This window comes from Crocodylus siamensis, chromosome 4 (genome assembly GCF_052110815.1).
Source record: "Crocodylus siamensis isolate JL-2025a chromosome 4, ASM5211081v1, whole genome shotgun sequence".
Taxonomy (NCBI): domain Eukaryota; kingdom Metazoa; phylum Chordata; order Crocodylia; family Crocodylidae; genus Crocodylus; species Crocodylus siamensis.
In genome coordinates, this window is record NC_143398.1 from 197,834,781 (window position 1) to 197,852,616 (window position 17,836).

Here is a 17,836-nt window from a genome sequence, read left to right on the forward strand (position 1 = left end):
TGTTGCCCTTCTTGGGGGCAGCTGTTCATTTGTGCTGTTCAAGTTGTTTATATTCATGCTTTTGCCCACCTTTGAGTAACTCTATTTGTATAATTTTGGCCTAAGAATAGTTAGGCCTCTGAGATGGCAAAAGGCTCCATGGAAATGTGACACCATGTATGCATGCATGCATTCAGTTGATTGTGGAAAAACGCAGATCGTGTGGTTTTCGGTAGCAAATATAAAACTAGAATCCCTGATGATCAGAGTGCTGGTAGCTTTGAACTGTAATAATTGTATCAAAAAGTAGAAATCAGTGCCTTATAACAATTACAACATTTGCATAACTTTTAGTAATTATAGCATATTACGTTTTCTTATTCGTACTTAATTTTAATGACTTCTGAGTTTTCAGCTTTTTAATGTTCTGTTATATTACGGTTTTGGATTAGGTTAGTAGGATTATTGAAAATCACTTTGTATTACAGTATATTTTTATGGCCATTGCAAGTCAGATTTTGTGCTTACTAATCTGTTATCATATCTGATTGATATAGAACTAAGTATTGAATATAGGAAATCATTTTTTATTATCAACTATACACAGGTTGATTTTTGTGTGTGTGTGTGTGCAGTTACAAAACTTACATGTATTCCAAACCAGTTTTTAAAAATGGACGTGTGAAAGATCTGCATATATTTTTTTCTAAGGACAGAGTGATTTTTAGGCATTTGAATTGTAGTTTTCAAAATAATCACAACATGGCAATTGTCTTGTTTCATTTTTGGTGAACTATAGTACAAGACAAAAATTTTATCTTACACCATTGAATCTATTCTCTGTTTATAGGGTAGTTTGTGTTGGTGGAGATGGATCCATCAGTGAAGTAGCCCATGGTCTACTACTAAAAGCTCAGATAGATGCTGGGAAAGAGACAGATTACATCCTTACACCTGTCAGAGCACCAGTTCCTCTTGGTATAATACCAGCAGGTGAGAGCAAAATATATTGATTCACTTAAATTGACTACCTATCTTAAATGTCTTTGGTATGTTTTAGAGTTTTAGCAACCAAAGTTTCCTGTTGAATAATACCTCTATGTTATTGATTTAGACTGACTTATAATTATGACAAAAGGAAGTCCTTCTCTGAGGAGGGGATCTCTGGAAGGGACAAACCTGATATCCCATACACCATCCTCAAAATGGGTTTTGTTCCCATACCTGGTGTACCTGCTTAAGCTAACGCAGTAGGTGACATCAGTTGCGACTCTGTATAGGTTCAGTAGTCTGGCAAACAAAAGTAAATGAAATAAATGAACCCCAGCAGCTCTCAGTTCTATGCTGAGATGGGTACCTGACTCGCATGCCGCCTTTTATGCGCTCCAGTCAGCATGTTGGGTCCCACTGTCACCTTGGTCTTCTTTGCATGAGCCCTCTGGGGCTGAGAACCCCTCCAGATTCTTCATCTGCAGTTCTGGATGGATTCTTCCCCTCCTCCGGGATCACGGGTCCAAAGGAACTGCGGGGCTCTTGGGTCTGCCTCCGCTCTGCTCTTTTGCCGGCCAGCTCTAAGATTCCAGGCAGGATTTTATCATGTCACTCCCTGCATGCGCACCGACACTTAGGGAGTAAGTATGTTTAAAACGGGGCTGTGGATGTGAATGCTGCTCTGTCTTGTAGGATCCTGCATCTGTAGGTAAGTCCTGCCAGTCACCAGCCCGTACCAGACTAATTTCCCTTAGGGATTAGGACCCCTCACCATGGTTTTTGCCCTTCCCAAGGGGTAAATGATTCCCTTAGTGAGTCATGCTGCGATGCCTTGGGACTAGGCAGATCTTCAGATCTATCCCATTTATCCAAGGCCCTGGTGTCCCCTCACTTCTCTTGCCACCAGCAGGCTTGGCAACAGACAGTTCATTTAATTTTTCCAGAGACTCCTCAAATGAAGCAGTCCTTGGAACCTCTGCAGCAAGCTACATAGAAAAAATGTGAAACTGAATGGACTTTTCCCTATTATTTAAGCAGGATTGGAGAGATGCATTTTGGATTTTTACTGTTCTTGTCCCATCTGCTCCTTTCCTTCGCCTGACTTTTTTTTTTGTTTCTGCCTATTCTTCCTTCAAATTGTAGGCCGAACAAGGACTAGAGACTTGTACCGGGTTCAGAGAGAGGGATGATATTACGGAGGTGGCTGAAGCATTTTCATGTGGATTTCTTTCCTCAGTGTGGTTCTTGATAGCGTTTTTGATGCAGTTTTGCATTCTTTTGTAGCTAGTAAGGAAAAACTGGATCTGTCTTTGTTGTTTTTTTTGTTTTTTTCATTTGCTTATAACATGTTGAAGTAAATGCATGAATTTTGTTTTATTTCAACTATCCATATTTCTGTCCTTTTAAAATAAATTATTGTAGCCCTTTGCAAGCAGTATTAAAGTGCTTTACTTGCGTTTGCTTTGTAGATTGCAAATAGCAGCAAAAATATTTTCAAAAAACATTTAAAATAAGCAGTAATTGGATGAAAAATGCTGGATTATACAAAATTTGTTTGCAGGTACAAAAGAACCTAGGGAAGGATTGGAGAGAAGCAAGAGAATAATCTCAGACACATGAGGCAAATACATTTTAGGCCAGCAATCTGACCTTCACTTGTCATTTTAGTTGCTGTGAATGTGTTGGTGGCGTTATGAGATGGAACCCCTCCAATGCTTTATTCCATGCAGTCAGGACAGGTTTAGGTCACTGTTCTTCTTACTACCCATTCTTTTGAGATTATGAAAGTATTGTATCTTACAACATGGAAAGATTGGAAACCTTTAACTACAGGGTAGTGAAAATGATTTAAAAAGGTAATGGTATGATGAATACCTTCTAACAGACATTTTAAGGCTTTCTTTAATATAGTTCTGTACTATGCAATACTCAGTTTATCCGGAACAAAAGTATTAGAAAATACATGTAGAGGAGGTTGTTTGTGCCATTAAGTAATATTTTTAGAAATACATGGTACAAAAGTGCAGTGGTTTTCTAGTTGAGTTGACTATTAAGAATATAATGTGTTTCATAGTGTATGATCTACAAAAATTAAAGTCTATTTTTGGCCTTTACAGTCAAAGATTTAGAATGATGAGCAGCAGTTTTAAAGTTTCAACACACTCGATAAGGGAGAACTGCTTTTGGAGTACTTTGCCTTCTGGAGAGAGAGAGAATCCAGAGGGAGTGTGTTTTTACTAAAATAGTCCACTGAGCCAGCAGCTCAAGCTGCTATATTATGGTCAAAATCAAATGGATCGCATGTGGGGAAGCCTGCAGTTGTACTGCTGGCCATTAGCAATAGTGTTTGTTGCTATGGGAACTACTGCTAAGGAACTGTACAGAGGGATTCAGATAAAGAGGGGGGGAAAAACTGAAAGGACATAAAAATAAAAAAGCTATCCAGTTCTTATAAAACAAGAGACAATCTATACATTGCTTATTGTGAACTACATAGAATCCTACATAGATCATTTAAATGAATTAATGATTTCCAATTAATTTGAAAATAAAATATTACCAAGGGACTGCTAATTTCTATGATATTTCAGGCAACGAACCAAAGTGCTGGTACAGTTTTCATCAGAATTTTAGATATGCTTGACTAGGAAGTCATTACATCACATTTATCTGTTTGGATGCGGGAGACATTAACAGCCTTATGAATATTCATTTTGTCTGGTTAATTAAGTTAATTGTTCTGCAGAAGTGCTTGTACTTCCAAGGACAATTTTTTTCACCATTTCTGCTTGGTACCTTCATCAGTCATGCTTTATATGAACTGCTGATACTTTTATCCTTACTCTTGAAATATGTGCTAGCATATTTTGAGAGGGTAGAAGTTACATAGGCAGAAACTAGGTCAACATTACAAGTAGAATTTTATATTCTAATATAAAAAACCCTTTTGTTGTTGTTAAAGTATATTTTGTAATCAGTATGTTAAGAAATGTCAATATTCAGACCTTTATAAACAAAATGGTTTTATTGTCTTGAGTGGTAGCTGAATTTCTGGTCCAAATAAAAATTTTCACTGTGTTGTATGTGAGTTTACAGAGTCTATTTTCCCCCTTTCTCTCATATATGAAATAGCCATAGCACAGCTATTAATTTATTTAGTAGTCTGACAGAGTACAGAGGCACTATCCTGTCACTGGTAAATAAGATCCCAGGTCTAATATTGGTACCCCTGACCAAAAGGTGGGGGGGGGGGGGGAATCAGCTACAAAATGTTGTATTTTTAACATAGTTTGTAAGTGTTTGCACCTGTTTTTGTTGAATTGAAAGCTTTTTTGTGGCACACTTTATATTTTTATAGTATCTGGAGTTATAAGACTCTAACCCTCTGCTCAGTACTATTGTCATATACATGCTAAATAGTAAACACATATATTGCATAGAAGAAATGTGATCTAGCATATAGATTGATTTGTTTTAGTTCTGTTCTTTGTGGAACTTCCAGACAAGGCTTTTTCTAAGCACAACTGGTTTATCTCTCTTAGGTATTTCAAAATATATTTTGTCTCCTTGTCTAAAACATAAACAATATTTTTTGCTTTGTCTACAAGTGAAAATGGTCACATACTCAGCTTCCAGCCTGTGTACTAGAGAATATAGGATTTATTCCCTTCAGCAGGGACCTGATCAAATTCTCATTGGAATATGGGTGAAGATTGTTACTGACTTCAGTTCAGCCCGCACTGCTCGTTATTTCTCATCTGCCTGTATTGACAAGTTACTTCTGTTTAAATCAGACATTCTTAACAGTTTCAAAATGCTAATTTCAGTCTTTTAAACATGGATTTCCCTATAGAAAGCTACGATCACGTTGTCTTTAATAGCTTGATTCCTATTGACATAGAGAGAACTTTTCAGTTGAAAAACTTCCCCATTACTAATCAGTACAAAGCAAACTGATTTTGAATAATTCCTAATAATTGAAATTGTGGTGTGTTTGTGCGTTTCCTCTCCTGTTTTTAAATCCCCTATAATAAGCTATTGGTACTCAGTTTATTGATTCCCATGTTTATGTATTTATGGAGTTGGGATTCACACAAGCACTCACATAAACAGTAATTAGGGTTGCAAAGGCAGTTTAGTTTTGTAATTCAAATAGGATTTTAACAAAACCATCATGTCACCAAAAAAAACTCCATTCTTACATTTTCAGTCCTAGATAGTTTAGTTGTACCAATTGATATGCTATCTGACCAACACCTATGTCTTATTCGCATTTATCAGAGGAGAAATTTAATCTTCCACACTCAGCTGGGTAGATAACAATACAGGTTAAGGCTCCATATACATGTTCAAAATGAACTGGGAGAATTCCCCAGAATATTTTTCTGTTAGAAAATCTTACCCAGAGACCCCTGAATTGGTATTAAATGCTGAGCCCCTGTGTTGAGGACAAACTCAATTATGCAAATAGGAGTTGTCAATTCCCACTTGAATTGCCTTTTTAAGGAAGTGGGCGGGCTGCTCCCTCTAGGCATTGGCCTGTGGCCTGGCCCCACCTAACGCCATGCTAATTGATTAATAAATAAAAATGCACAACACACAATATGAGGGGTAATTAATTAATTATTGAACTAAGATTTATAACAATCAACAACAGTGCTATGTTCTCTGTGTGTGTGTATCATATGTATATACACACACACACACGGAGTTCCCTAGAGGATGCCAGAGAGCAATTCCTGGCTCTCACTCAACTCTCATATGCACTCAGCTGCACCACTCATATCAATCCACTATCTCCACAATATCCTCCAAGGATATTGGTCTCTCAGGCCTTCATCTCCACACATACATACACAAGCAGAGGGGATTGACCGCCTTGGGTCTGCTGCACCCACTCTGGCACACACAATGATCAGTCACTCACTCAGTAGGTCTTGTGACCCTTCCTTGCGTCAGCATGCACTGGACAGCCACACCAACAGTACAGTCAATCAATTGTTTGTTCCCTCACCAAATGCTCCTCACCTACACATTGATCCATGCCTCTGTTCAGGTGCCATCACTTTATATATAGACTGACACCTGTCAGTTCTCTCACACTCTACACCAATCACCACACATTACCTCACGCAGGTGTTGCAACAGTCTTCCTGCCACCTCAGCTGTTGTAGGGCAGAACTCTCTCTAAGTAGATCAACTCCAGCAGTAGGTGAAAAGTTCACCTACTGACTACCCTGGGGACACTGTGGTTTTAAGCCTCAACACCTGAGGAGCAGAGAACTTGCAGTGCTAACACGGCACAGTCAGGGAGGCTGTTGCACACATCTCGGCATGCTTTGCAGACTTTCTCAGTCTGCCTGGAGATAAATAGCAGCAGTTCACAGGGCAGCCCTGATTGGCTAATCCAGACTGTTCAAGGTCAGCCTTAGTCTCCTTGCAGCACAATGTGAGGATTGTAAAGGGGATGTGCTCTGCTCTCTGCTTAATTTGAAGCAGTCGAGTCCAGCCTTTCCAACTTTTGTTACTTTTGGCAATAATGCCTTATGTGTTGCAGTTACAATACTCTGAGTAGCCCTCTTTCTCTGAGGCTTCTGAGAATTATAACATAGATTTGACAGGAAATAGTAGTTATCTTTGACCATAATACAGTTCTCTCCAGACAAGTGTTATGCACAACCCAGAGTTTACTACAGAGTTTTCTCTAACTTTGAAGAATCTTGAAAATATGTACCATTAGTTAATTCTTGCCATTACAGTGCTTCAGTAGAGTAGTTAGTTATCAAACAGTACATTATAATGGTGCTATAAGATACATTCATTAATAATAGATTTGAGAAGAGTATTGTTATTTCCTCAGATTTCAAAAAGTATTGATAATGTACAGTTCGTGGTTTATCATTTCAATATTGCTTGTCATATCAAACCTAAAACAGACTGGATTAGTGCAAGAGGGAACTTTATGTAAAGAAATCTAATTGAAAATTTTCATCTTATAAGTCTTATGTTGAGTCAAGCTTCATTTGTTTTATTTTACTTTATCCAAACTACCATTTAGTACCATTCTTATTTGTAAATTTTGTTTACAGGTTCCACTAATGTTTTGGCATATACTCTTCATGGAGTCAAGCACACAGTAACTGCAACACTGCATGTTATAATGGGTAAATATTTGGAAATGTAGGGTCAGATTTCAAATAATTTCTTGTAAAAATAAGTCAGTTGTTTAAAAATAACTCTGCGTTTCACTGTGCTGGATATGACATCATTGACTAATTCACTGTGACAGTGATTTTCCTTGGGATGTTCTAATTCATTATGCATCTTAATAGGGCTTTCTTCCTTGTTACCTTAATTTTTGTTTTTGTATGTGCACGTAAGGTTCAGTTGTAGCGTTACAAAACTTTTTAGTTTACTTCCTAATAATAGTTTAAAAAAATAAAAGCATATAGTGTTAATTGCCTGTGGAGGATTTTAATATTAGACCCTCATCTTCCAAACGAGTACCTGTGGGCACATGGAGACATTCCTGAGACTTGGTCTGTGATCACACAGCTTTCTTTTAAGTTGTGTGGGTGTAGATTGGGTCCCACGTGTGCATACATTCACTGGTGCCAGGACATGCACCAGGAATGTGATCTAAGAAACTCAGGGTGGGGAATGAGGCAGGCAGGCTAACGGGTCTGCGGGGGTGTAGATTTGGTGAGCTGTGGGGGGGGTTGGCTGGATTGGAAGGGAGCTGGCAGATTGTTGGGGGAGGGGGGTGGGGATTCACCTGGAGGTGGAGGGGTTGGAGAGCTTAAGAATAGCCCAGTTAGGGTTTGGGAGGTGTGAGAAGATGGGGAACGTGCAGCCCCAGGGTGACCATGCCTGACCTAAGTGCACTTTCTCAGGTGAACTAAGATTGGGCCAGTGATTGTAGAGGTTTGCTTTAGAACAATGGTCCAGGGGAATGGCAAGGTGTAATTGAATTCTAAAAACCTGTTTGTGACAAAGTTTCCTTCAAGGCCCGCTGTATCTGAAGCCAGCAGACCCAAGCTGGGAAATTGAAGACAGTACCAAACATGAACAGTGTACCCAAACAAAGATAAGGGACTCTGCAGCATTGGTACCAGGTCATAGTGCCCAATTGCAGAGCCCTTGGGATTTCCAGTTTTGGTGAACAGCCCAAATTAAGAGGCCCAGTAAATAACCAAATTAAGATGTGTGCATGTGATGAGTTTGTTGGAACAAAGAAATATGCTGACAGAACAGAACATGAAGTGTGACGACCACAGGGAGACCAAGCAATGCTATCCAGAGATGAAGTCATCAGAGGGGAGAAAGAATACAAAAGGAGGGATTTCAAGGTCCCCAAGAAGTGAACTCGAGACCACCATGGACAGAGGTCATATCACCACTGGTGTGGGGGGCTTGTCCTTCAATCTCCAGGCTATTGACAGTCAAGCAAGAATCTCAGGGTGAAACTTGCATGCCGGTGAGATGTACCTTCCCTCTGTGACACTTCTAGGACTTGTCAACATAGAGGTTATTTTGTTTCCCTTGCCTGCATTAGTCTTATCTGCTATTACTATAGATCAGTAAAATTTGCCTATTATTGAATGGAGAGGTCATTGTCAGTCTGAGGGTTTGAGTCCAGCTGGAACAAGGTACCTGGGTTATAAATCCAGTTGACAACTCCACTGGGATGGATACCCTGCGAATCTGGGACTGGGACCAGGTCCAACACCTGGGGACTGGGACTCGAGGGCAGTAACTTAACTGATCAGGCAGTATGTTGATAGAGAGTGAACCTCTGTAGAGGGGTCAGCCAAGACTTGTAGTAGGGTAAAGCTGTGGAACTATGGGTGGAGACGTGTTTGTAAAGTGAAACTGTATGGTAGTTCCAACTAGGGTTGAAGCTAAGTAACTATGTCTGTGTCAGAATCTTTTATGCAAGAGATTGGTTCGTGGCACTGCTGACTGAGGGGACAGTTGTTTGTCCAGATCAGACAGAGTAGGGTACAGAGGTACAGGTGTGCTGGTGGCAGGAGCAGCAACTTTGAGGAAGACAGGGTCACAGCATGATCTCAGTGTGTGACTGAGGCCCGTGGTTTGGACAAGGGTACAGGCTGTGGTCTGCTTGGGTTAAGTAAGGTAACCTTCTATCACAGGTATGACAGCCAGGAGCAAAGAAAATTAACCTCTGTGCTAGAGACTGAACAGAGAGAGTCCTTGGGACTCTGGGGCAGTTGTAAATAAGGTTGTATTTGAAACAGGAGCAAAGCCAAAAGGGAACTCAGACACAGTTAAAGGAAGAGCAGGAATGTTCAGTCCCACCGTGAGATCGGGGATGCAGGAGGGTGTTAAACAGATACGTTGTGATCCTGTGTGCCCCTATGCCTATGGTCATAGCCAGGGACATGGGAGAGACGAGCAATGTTATTGGATACTTGCATATTTTTTTTGTGGCTTTGGTTCATTGCATGCTAGCATGTGTTTTTTATGAATTGGAAAGAGGCAGTAGTAGAGGCAGGGCAGCCATCGGGACTTCTGCAGCCCCTCTTACCAAGACAGAGATGGGAACAACCAGAGGACCCACTTGAGAAGCCCTCCTGGATGCCCATCCCAGCCCCAATCTCCTGACACTTTTTTTTTTTTTAAAGCCCTCACTCACTGGCTGCAGCAGTGGTGATTAGAGACTCTGGGGGCTCCCGGCAGAGACCCCCTGTGCAGCGTGGGGCAGTGGGGATTGCTCCACTCCCTGCCTGATACCTGTGCAGCAGCTACCCCATGGGGCAGCTACCAGACAGCACTCAATGCCCTGCCAAGCCACGCTGCACCCATGCCATGGGGCAGCTGCCACATGGGTGCTGAGGGGTTAGCAATCCCTGCTGCCCCCTGCTGCGTGGGGGGGCTCTGCCATGAGCCCTCAGAGGCCCTGATCCCCACTGCTGCAGCCAGTGATTGCAGGGCTTTTTTAAGTGCAGGGAGGCAGGTGCCAGGCAGGGAATGGGGCTGGGCAGGGCAGCCTTAGGGGCTTCTCCCGCTGCTCCCCCCACTCAGACAGTGGCAGTCACAGTCAGAGGAACCACAGGAGAACCTGTAGCCACCCAGCTGTGCCTGCCTCTCCCCGGCTGATCTGAATCTCTAAATCAGTGCCAAATCTCCAATTCTGATTCAGCCAAATCGAGTGGATGCAGTGATTTGAATCACTGAATCAAATCACTCCAAATTGGCCAAATCCAAATCTAATACTTCCCTATTTGCACAGGCCTACTAGACAGTCATCTTGATGATCAGATAAGCACTGATTACTGAATAGAATGCTACCTAAAATGCTGAGTAAAAAGTTTAATAGACATGTCTGGCCATACATTCCCTGGCCCCAGTATGAGAGGTCTGCTTAAACTTCATTATCTAAAACTTGGTTGCCAAGTTAGAGAATGCTGAAGCAGAAGACCGGGGGCATGGGCGACATTCAAACAGTGGTTAAGGGCTGCTCATAACGTTCAGCCTGTTGGAGCCCCGGATCACATATGTTGTCATACTTTTCCCAGAACGACTGGTGGAGGTCCTCCCCACAATCTCGTAAACATTCCAGGTAATTGCCTTGATCATGCCTAATTTATAATGTGAAGGTGTAAGACCTTCAAGGAGGGGATTGGCGGCTAGAAAATGATATTTAGATGTTTGCTTGTGGGAATTGGCTAACCTCCCCAAACATATGTACAGCTTGGCACTTAGATGGACCTAACTCTAGTTAGGTTGATATAAGTATAATATCTTCCTATCTCTGTGTATATTTTGCTGCATACAACAGATTTGGTGAAGTATCAAGGACATACAGAAGAAACACTCATTAGTTACAAAATCCTTCATATAAAATGTGTACAGTGATTGAAGCGGGCTTTCAATGTATATGAAAAATATGCAATTATTCTTATATTGAATATTATATGTTCTCAGATATTGAATATTATACATATGCTTAAGGGGGTAAAGTTAAGATTACCGTGGCAAACTTAAATTTGCACTTTTGATTCTTAGAAAATTTACTATTCAATGCTAGCATTCCTCTTACGGCAGAAATTTGTATGCAACTTCCTTGATTCTTTTCTTTTAAAAGAAAGAGGGAAAAGTAACCTCAACATGAGTATCTACTTTTGAGATTACAGCAGAACAATTTACTACATAATGTGTACAATCAGCGATGGAATAGCTCTTCTTTCATAGATGCACATATTTCATAAATAGTATTACATAGGCTTTTCATATTGTGCCTGAAATTCCATTCTTTCACATTATTCATACACAAACTCAATGAAAATCCAGAGAGTCTGTTTAATAAAAACTTCCCTTCAGTTTTTTTTTTTTTTAAACCTGTGCCTGGAATATTGGCAGACTGGTAGTTTATTCAATAAAAACAAAAATGGCAGATGTGTTTTGAAGTATATTTTAAAATTCTTGTAAATCAGCCAGTAAGAACTATAAAGGCTTATCTCTTACTAGTAGGGACTTTGTGCTGAATTTCAATTGCTAGTACCCCCTGTAGAAACACTAGTAAAATAATAAAAATATATATAAATCTTTTCAGTAACATAAATGAATTTATTTAAAGATGGTGCTTAAATTGTCCAAAAAAATCAGAATATTCTGTGTGGAAAAAGTGCTGAATTGCATTTATAAAGCATCTGAATATGAATTCAGAAGATACATCTGTAAAGCCTTAACTCTGTGTGTTGCTCCGTTCCACGTCCATAACTCTTAACTTGCTGAAGAAGAAATTAGTAGCATTCAAGATCTGTCTTTCTCATTTGACCTAGACTTTGCTGATTGTTTCAGCTTAGAAGTATAGGTAAGAGGTAAGCTGTGGTTGGAAAGAAATAGTCTGTTTGCAGCTTTGATGTTGATGTTCATGTTTCAGGACATATTCAACCAGTGGACATCTGCACATTCAGTAGCCCAAGCAAGCTTCTTCGTTTTGGGTTTTCAGCCATGTTTGGCTTTGGTGCAAGGACTCTAGCATTGGCTGAAAAACATCGCTGGATCCCCCCCAACCAGCGGAAAGATTTTGCTGTAATCAGAACCCTAGCAAGTCTTAAGTATGCTAACCCCTTTTTCAAGTTTTTTGTTTTCCTCATGAAAGTGTAATTTTAGCTTCTGGATTTTACTGTATGTTAAGTGATAGTTGGGATTTTTTTATTATGAAAAGGTGAATGAATTTAATCAGACACCACGGTACTGCTGTACATTTGCAGTATTACAGTTTGAAGAGGAAAAACTCCTGAATACTTAATACTGAACTCAGTATCATTTTCAAATTCATTTTAGCCTAGATAAAAAGCACAGACAGAAGTCCGAACATTGGTTTCTGTGGTAATGAATGTCAATGCTTTTCTAGGCCAGAGGAGTGTGAGTTATCATTTCTGCCTCTGAACAATCCACAGCAGTGCTTTCAGGAGAATGATAGGTAAGTAAAACTGAATTAAGAAGTCCTGTATTGTATGACGTCTGTATTTTGAGGATAATGTGAGAACAAAATGAAATATTGTTTAATGCAGTTTATTGCAACTCAAAATGGAACTTTATTTCTTTGAGGATTATGATATAGACAACTATTAATTTTCATTCTATAAAGTATTCATTTATCTTTGCTGTGCTTTTTACCTCTTGAAACAGGCTGTACAGAAGCAGCAATCAGTACTGTTGATTTCAGTATTACTGTTAATAGTTGAATTATTATTACATAGACTTTAACATAAAACAACAGTGTTTATTTGCTTTGAAAATTTTTCTCATTATTTTAAATTATTTTATACAACACATTCTTTTTAGAATGAAGAAAGACAGAATTAAAAAATCTGGTAAGTTTCAAGTTCCATATTCCTTAAACAGGAACTGCCTTTGGCTTAAACTGAAGTAATACATAGTAACTCTGTTATATTTAGACAGCAAGGATCAGTGGCACAAAATCGAGGGTCATTTCTTGAACGTGAGCATTATGGCAATCCCCTGTCTATGTGCAATGGCACCAAGAGGCTTGGCACCTAATACCAGGTCAGTAAGGGCTTAGAGAATTAGAGTAATGTCTGTAAATTCTGGCATCTTACTTCAAAATCTTGGCTTTTCCAGCAAGCCTGTCTAAAACCCTCTAAAGTGGGAGGCGGGGTGGGGGGAAATGTGAACAGCACCTGACTCCATAATCTCAGGAATTGTAATCAGTTTTTGAATCTGTCAAATGAGGTCAAGTCATCTAACTAGAATTATCATTGGATAATTACTGTGATTAAATTAGGTGGCAAGTGTGAATTAAGCAGCAGTCATCAAGTAATCTGTTTCAGTTTTTCTTGTTGGGAGGAAACTTGGGCCTTGGATTTCCTATAAAAGCCTCTTAATCTTACACTCTGAAGTTGGGAAATCATGTAGAATATTTTCTTTTTACTATCTTTTTGCTTAAGCCAGCAGGCAGCAAGCTTTTCAAGCAGCAGGCTGGAACAACCTGGCTCCAGTCCAGTGTGGTCTGGGTGGATTCCATAGTGCATCAATGGTGGGGGCGCTTTCCCTGAGCCTGTGTCAGGGCCAGACAGCTAGGCACTGCACCCATGCTTCCACCGCTTCTTCTAGCTCCCTGCACTGCAGTGGGTGTGGTTTCCAGCCAGTGGCGAGCTGCCCTGGGGTGGGCAGCTGGAGGCTGTTCCATGCTGTTATCACATCTTGCCACAGCTGGGAAGTGGCAGGGTATGGGGCGGGAAAGGAGAAGGGGCAGCAGCATGGAAACAGCTTCCAGGTGGCTGGCCCTGATATAGCCAGGGGGCACTAGGGGGCAGGGGGAAGAAGCAAGAGTGGCAAAGGGCACCGCTGGCAGTTGCCCAACCCCTGGTGAAGCTTCTTGCTGCTTAGCCCCAGCATGGGCCTGGGCATGGGCAAAAGCCTTCAGGTTCTGTGGGCCAGACCTAGTGGTTCTCTTGACCATATGTTACCAACCCCTGATCTAAGCTAATTTTTGCATCAAAATTAAGCCTGTAACCAGTACAGCCTTTGCTCCTGTCACCAGTTTTTGGTTTTTTTTGCCCCTTACCCATCACATTTTCTGCAGCCTGTGATCTCTGTGAAATATTTTGGTTGAAATATAGGACTCCTAGTTGTGTCCCCTGCAGCCACAGAGTGTGTATCTCCATGCTCTTTAGAGCTGCCATTGAGATTAATGAAGACTTATCAAATCACCAGTATTTTTTTCTCCAGACTCAATAATGCTATTTCTTTCAGACTTCCCTCATAAGGCGCATTTCCTAGGCCTCTAATCATTTTTGTCACTTTACAGTAGAGTCCTTTTAATTTATCCATATTTTTTTTGAACCATGGGGTCAAAAGTAGAGGTGGTACTTCAAGTGAGGCCTCACAGATGCTGTATAGAGAGGAAGAGTCACTTGCCTTGATTTGCAAGTGACACTTCTGTTGCTTTATATTCAGTTTATGGTTCACTATTAGGCCTATATGAAGCAGCAAGTATTCAATTCAGATTTGGCTGATTCGGAGGGACAGTGATTCAATTTGATAAGTCAGATCACTATCCAATTTGATTTGGCCGAATTGGATCCGAGGATTCAGCGCTGCTTCAGAGATTTGGCCATAAACTAAACAGCCATCAGTCCTCAATGCTGGACGTAGCTGCCTCCAGCTGGTAATCCTGTTGTGGTGGGCGGAGGGGGAAGGGAAGGGGCATGGAGGGGGGTGCAGATCAATGCCCCTACAGTGATGTAGGGGCATTTATGTGCTATGGGCCGCAGCTTGCACTAGTGCCTTGAGCGCAGCCCTGGCTCCACCCGTGGTGTGCAGCTGGGAGGCAGGCGATTGGCCCTGGCTCCACCCGACCTGCAGAGCACAGACCAGCAGCGAGGGCTTGCCACCTGGAACGCAGCCTTGGCTGGGGAGGGGGTGGGGCGGCTCGCACCGCTGTGCACCACCAGTCTGGGAGCTGCTCATGGGGTGGCTTGTCCAGTGGCTGCTCCCACCGCCTTTCTGGGAGGGCGTGGGATGGGGGCATGTGCACCAGGATCTGTGTGGGGCAGGCAGGGCCAGGACTGAACCAACAAAAAGCACTGGGATCGGGGGCTATGCCTCCCCCCACACTGTTAGCCCACCCAGCATGGGGCCAGCACAAGACTGAGCCCCTGTGCTGCCTCCAGACAAACTGTGCACAGTGGCAGGAGCTGGCCCAGCCTCCTGGCGCCTCATGGACAAGCAGTGGCTTCACCCCAGCTGGGTGGGCAGCAGTAGGGCATGGTGGGGGGGGCGTATGTTCCAGCCAAAGACTCACTGCAGCCCCCCCATAGGCCCCGCTCTGCAGACAGGCAGAAGACAAGATAGGTTTGCACCTTACACACTAATTCAGATAGGCATAAGCTTTTGTAAACAATAGCTTACTTCCTCATATGGTATGATTGGACCTGCAGTGATCAGGGTTTCTAAATAGAAAACAGGAATTTAAATACAAAGGGTAGAGAAGGGGGAGAAAAGGAGAGGGGCACTACTGAGAGAAGCAAAGGTGGTAAACAGGACAGTAAAACCATGGGGACTCAGAGGTTATAAAAGTTGGTCCAGGTATTGGGATAAGAATCCATAGACTTGTTGTAGGCTATACATACCCCAGTCCAGTCTGTAGATGATGTCTTATTCCACGATTTTGTGTTCAAATCAGTTTTTAAAGTTTCATTCTTTAAGAACAGTATTTGTTTGCGGACAGGGCGGAAGAATGTGATAGAAACAGAGCAGTGTCATACTCCAGGATAACATTCTTTATGGATGGATATATATGCCATTCTCCCCTGCCTTCTGTAGCTTGATAGCATGCTTTTTCTGTTAATGTTTTATTTTATGGGCTTCTAAGTCCCTTTGCTGAAAGATGGTCGATACTAAAACATACACCTGACTTAATATGACGTGATCCCTACCCCAGGGGGCTTGCAGTCAGGTCCAAGTTTGGGGCCCACTGATGTGAGAAGCACTGACACTTACAGACAAGTATCCACATTCTCAGATTTGGCAGTTTGCTTTAATGAGAGTTAGGTACTTAAATGCCCCTGAGCATTGTCCATAAGAACAGAGCCTCTTGCTCATCATTATTAGTGACAGCTTCCACTTTGCACAAAACTCCTTTAATTGTCATTTATGTCCGATCCACAGACTGAATAGAACTTTAGTGAGAATTGCAAAAAAACCCTGAATAGTCGTCATAGCGGTAATTCCACAGGATCTTTATTTAGCTACATCCAGAAGAAGCATATTCTAAATGTTACGAAGGCAGTCTTTTATAGTAATAAAGGTGTAAGTTTAAATAGTATTAAATGATTCTATTAAGATGAAATATACAGATATTCATTTTATTGTAGTCCCCTAAAATTTATATATGAAGTTTGATATAAATATTAATCCTTTTTTGTAGAACAATGAATTTAAAAAAATAACAAAACATTATTCTCTGCTGGCTTTCTGTCTATATTGTTTTTCTAAAACTAATTGATCAAAAAAATGAAAAGCAGTCTACCTTTATCTTGTGCCTGCTGTTAGCTCAGGATCTATGGTTTCAGTTTACCCTTCCTTTAAAATAATCTGTAATTTTCTCCTTTTTTGATGGAATTTCCTGTGTAAAACACTAGAACAATGAAACTGGATGTGTAATTCTATCACGGTAGTTTTATTAGACGGTATCTCTTCTTTTCACCTTAAGTAGTCTCAAAATAAGAGGTTCTTAGGAATAAACCAAGTTACAAATATAATTGTTGGATGATTGTTTAGTAAGTAACTGAGTCAAAATCACTTAAGTGTACTGAAAATTTCTAAATAAATTTACGGAGGTTAATTTTGTTATTTACTAGAAACAAGTATAAAGTCTGTGAATTTAGTCCAAGAATTAAAGCCTGTTCAATGTATCGTATTACATTATTAGTTTAGTTTAATCAAAACGTACTTTTTTCAGGTTGAATAATGGAAGCCTGGCTCTTATTGTTGTACGAAACACTTCTCGGGCAGACTTTATAAAACACCTAAAAAGATATGCCAGTGTAAAAAATCAGGTACAGTTAATCCTTTTTTGTGATTATAGAAGAGCTGCTAATCATGAAGGTAGACATGCTACAGGAGTTAATATTAGTGTCCTTACAAGGAGACTTAGTTTCCTGTCAGAATACATTAGCTCCCTTTTATCTGATTTTTGAAAATCACCAATCAGACTAATACTGATTAACCTATTTCAGTCCATCTGTTGTGGTTTAGTTTATACATAGTTTATGCCAATAGTTTCACAAGCGTGTAAAGCTGAACCAAAATGCAGTGAAATTCTATACTTAAATTTGAGATTAAGGATACATATGAAGGGCCAGATGCAACTCTCCAGAAAAATCAAGCATTTAATTCAACAACTTTGGCCAATCATTTTATGTTCTAATGGCCACAATACCTCTAATAAATTACGTCATTTGATTTTAGTCAGTTACAATTTCCAAACCAGGGTTTGAAAATTCGCACTTCAAAAACATTGTCAGTATTCCATCTTTATTTATCTACATCAATTAAATTGCATTTGAGAGAGAGCTTTTTCCCCTGCATTGATCCTTTAAATGCACAGATAAGTGTTTCTTATGAGAAAGTCTACTGATCATCTTTTTACTTAATGTTATGTCCAGTTTAATCAGTCATAGTCACATTTAAGTTTCTTTCAGGTAATCATTAAAAATATAAATCTGTTGCAGGGACATTATTCCTCTTTTTTTTTTTTTTTAATCAGCTCCATTGGGAGTGCTGGCAGTGGCTTCAGGAAAAGCTCTGTACCTTCCGTATTTGGTCACTGTAGCACTCTTACAGAGGGAAGGCTTTACAGGTTTATACT

At 40.6% G+C, this 17,836-nt stretch overlaps 1 protein-coding gene across 2 annotated transcripts in view; it reads left to right on the top strand.

Annotated features, from left to right (window-relative positions):
* CERKL (CERK like autophagy regulator) overlaps positions 1 to 17,836 on the top strand; it is a 111,795-nt gene that overhangs the window by 86,365 nt on the left and 7,594 nt on the right. Inside the window, exons 5-11 of one of the 2 annotated variants that reach the window (XM_090045303.1) lie at positions 830 to 972; positions 7,059 to 7,133; positions 11,876 to 12,053; positions 12,353 to 12,421; positions 12,787 to 12,815; positions 12,900 to 13,008; positions 16,928 to 17,024. In XM_090045303.1, the coding sequence (XP_089901429.1) occupies positions 830 to 972; positions 7,059 to 7,133; positions 11,876 to 12,053; positions 12,353 to 12,421; positions 12,787 to 12,815; positions 12,900 to 13,008; positions 16,928 to 17,024 (700 nt within the window). The remainder of the gene's footprint in view (positions 1 to 829; positions 973 to 7,058; positions 7,134 to 11,875; positions 12,054 to 12,352; positions 12,422 to 12,786; positions 12,816 to 12,899; positions 13,009 to 16,927; positions 17,025 to 17,836) is intronic. The other variant, XM_090045304.1, reaches the window with a different exon arrangement.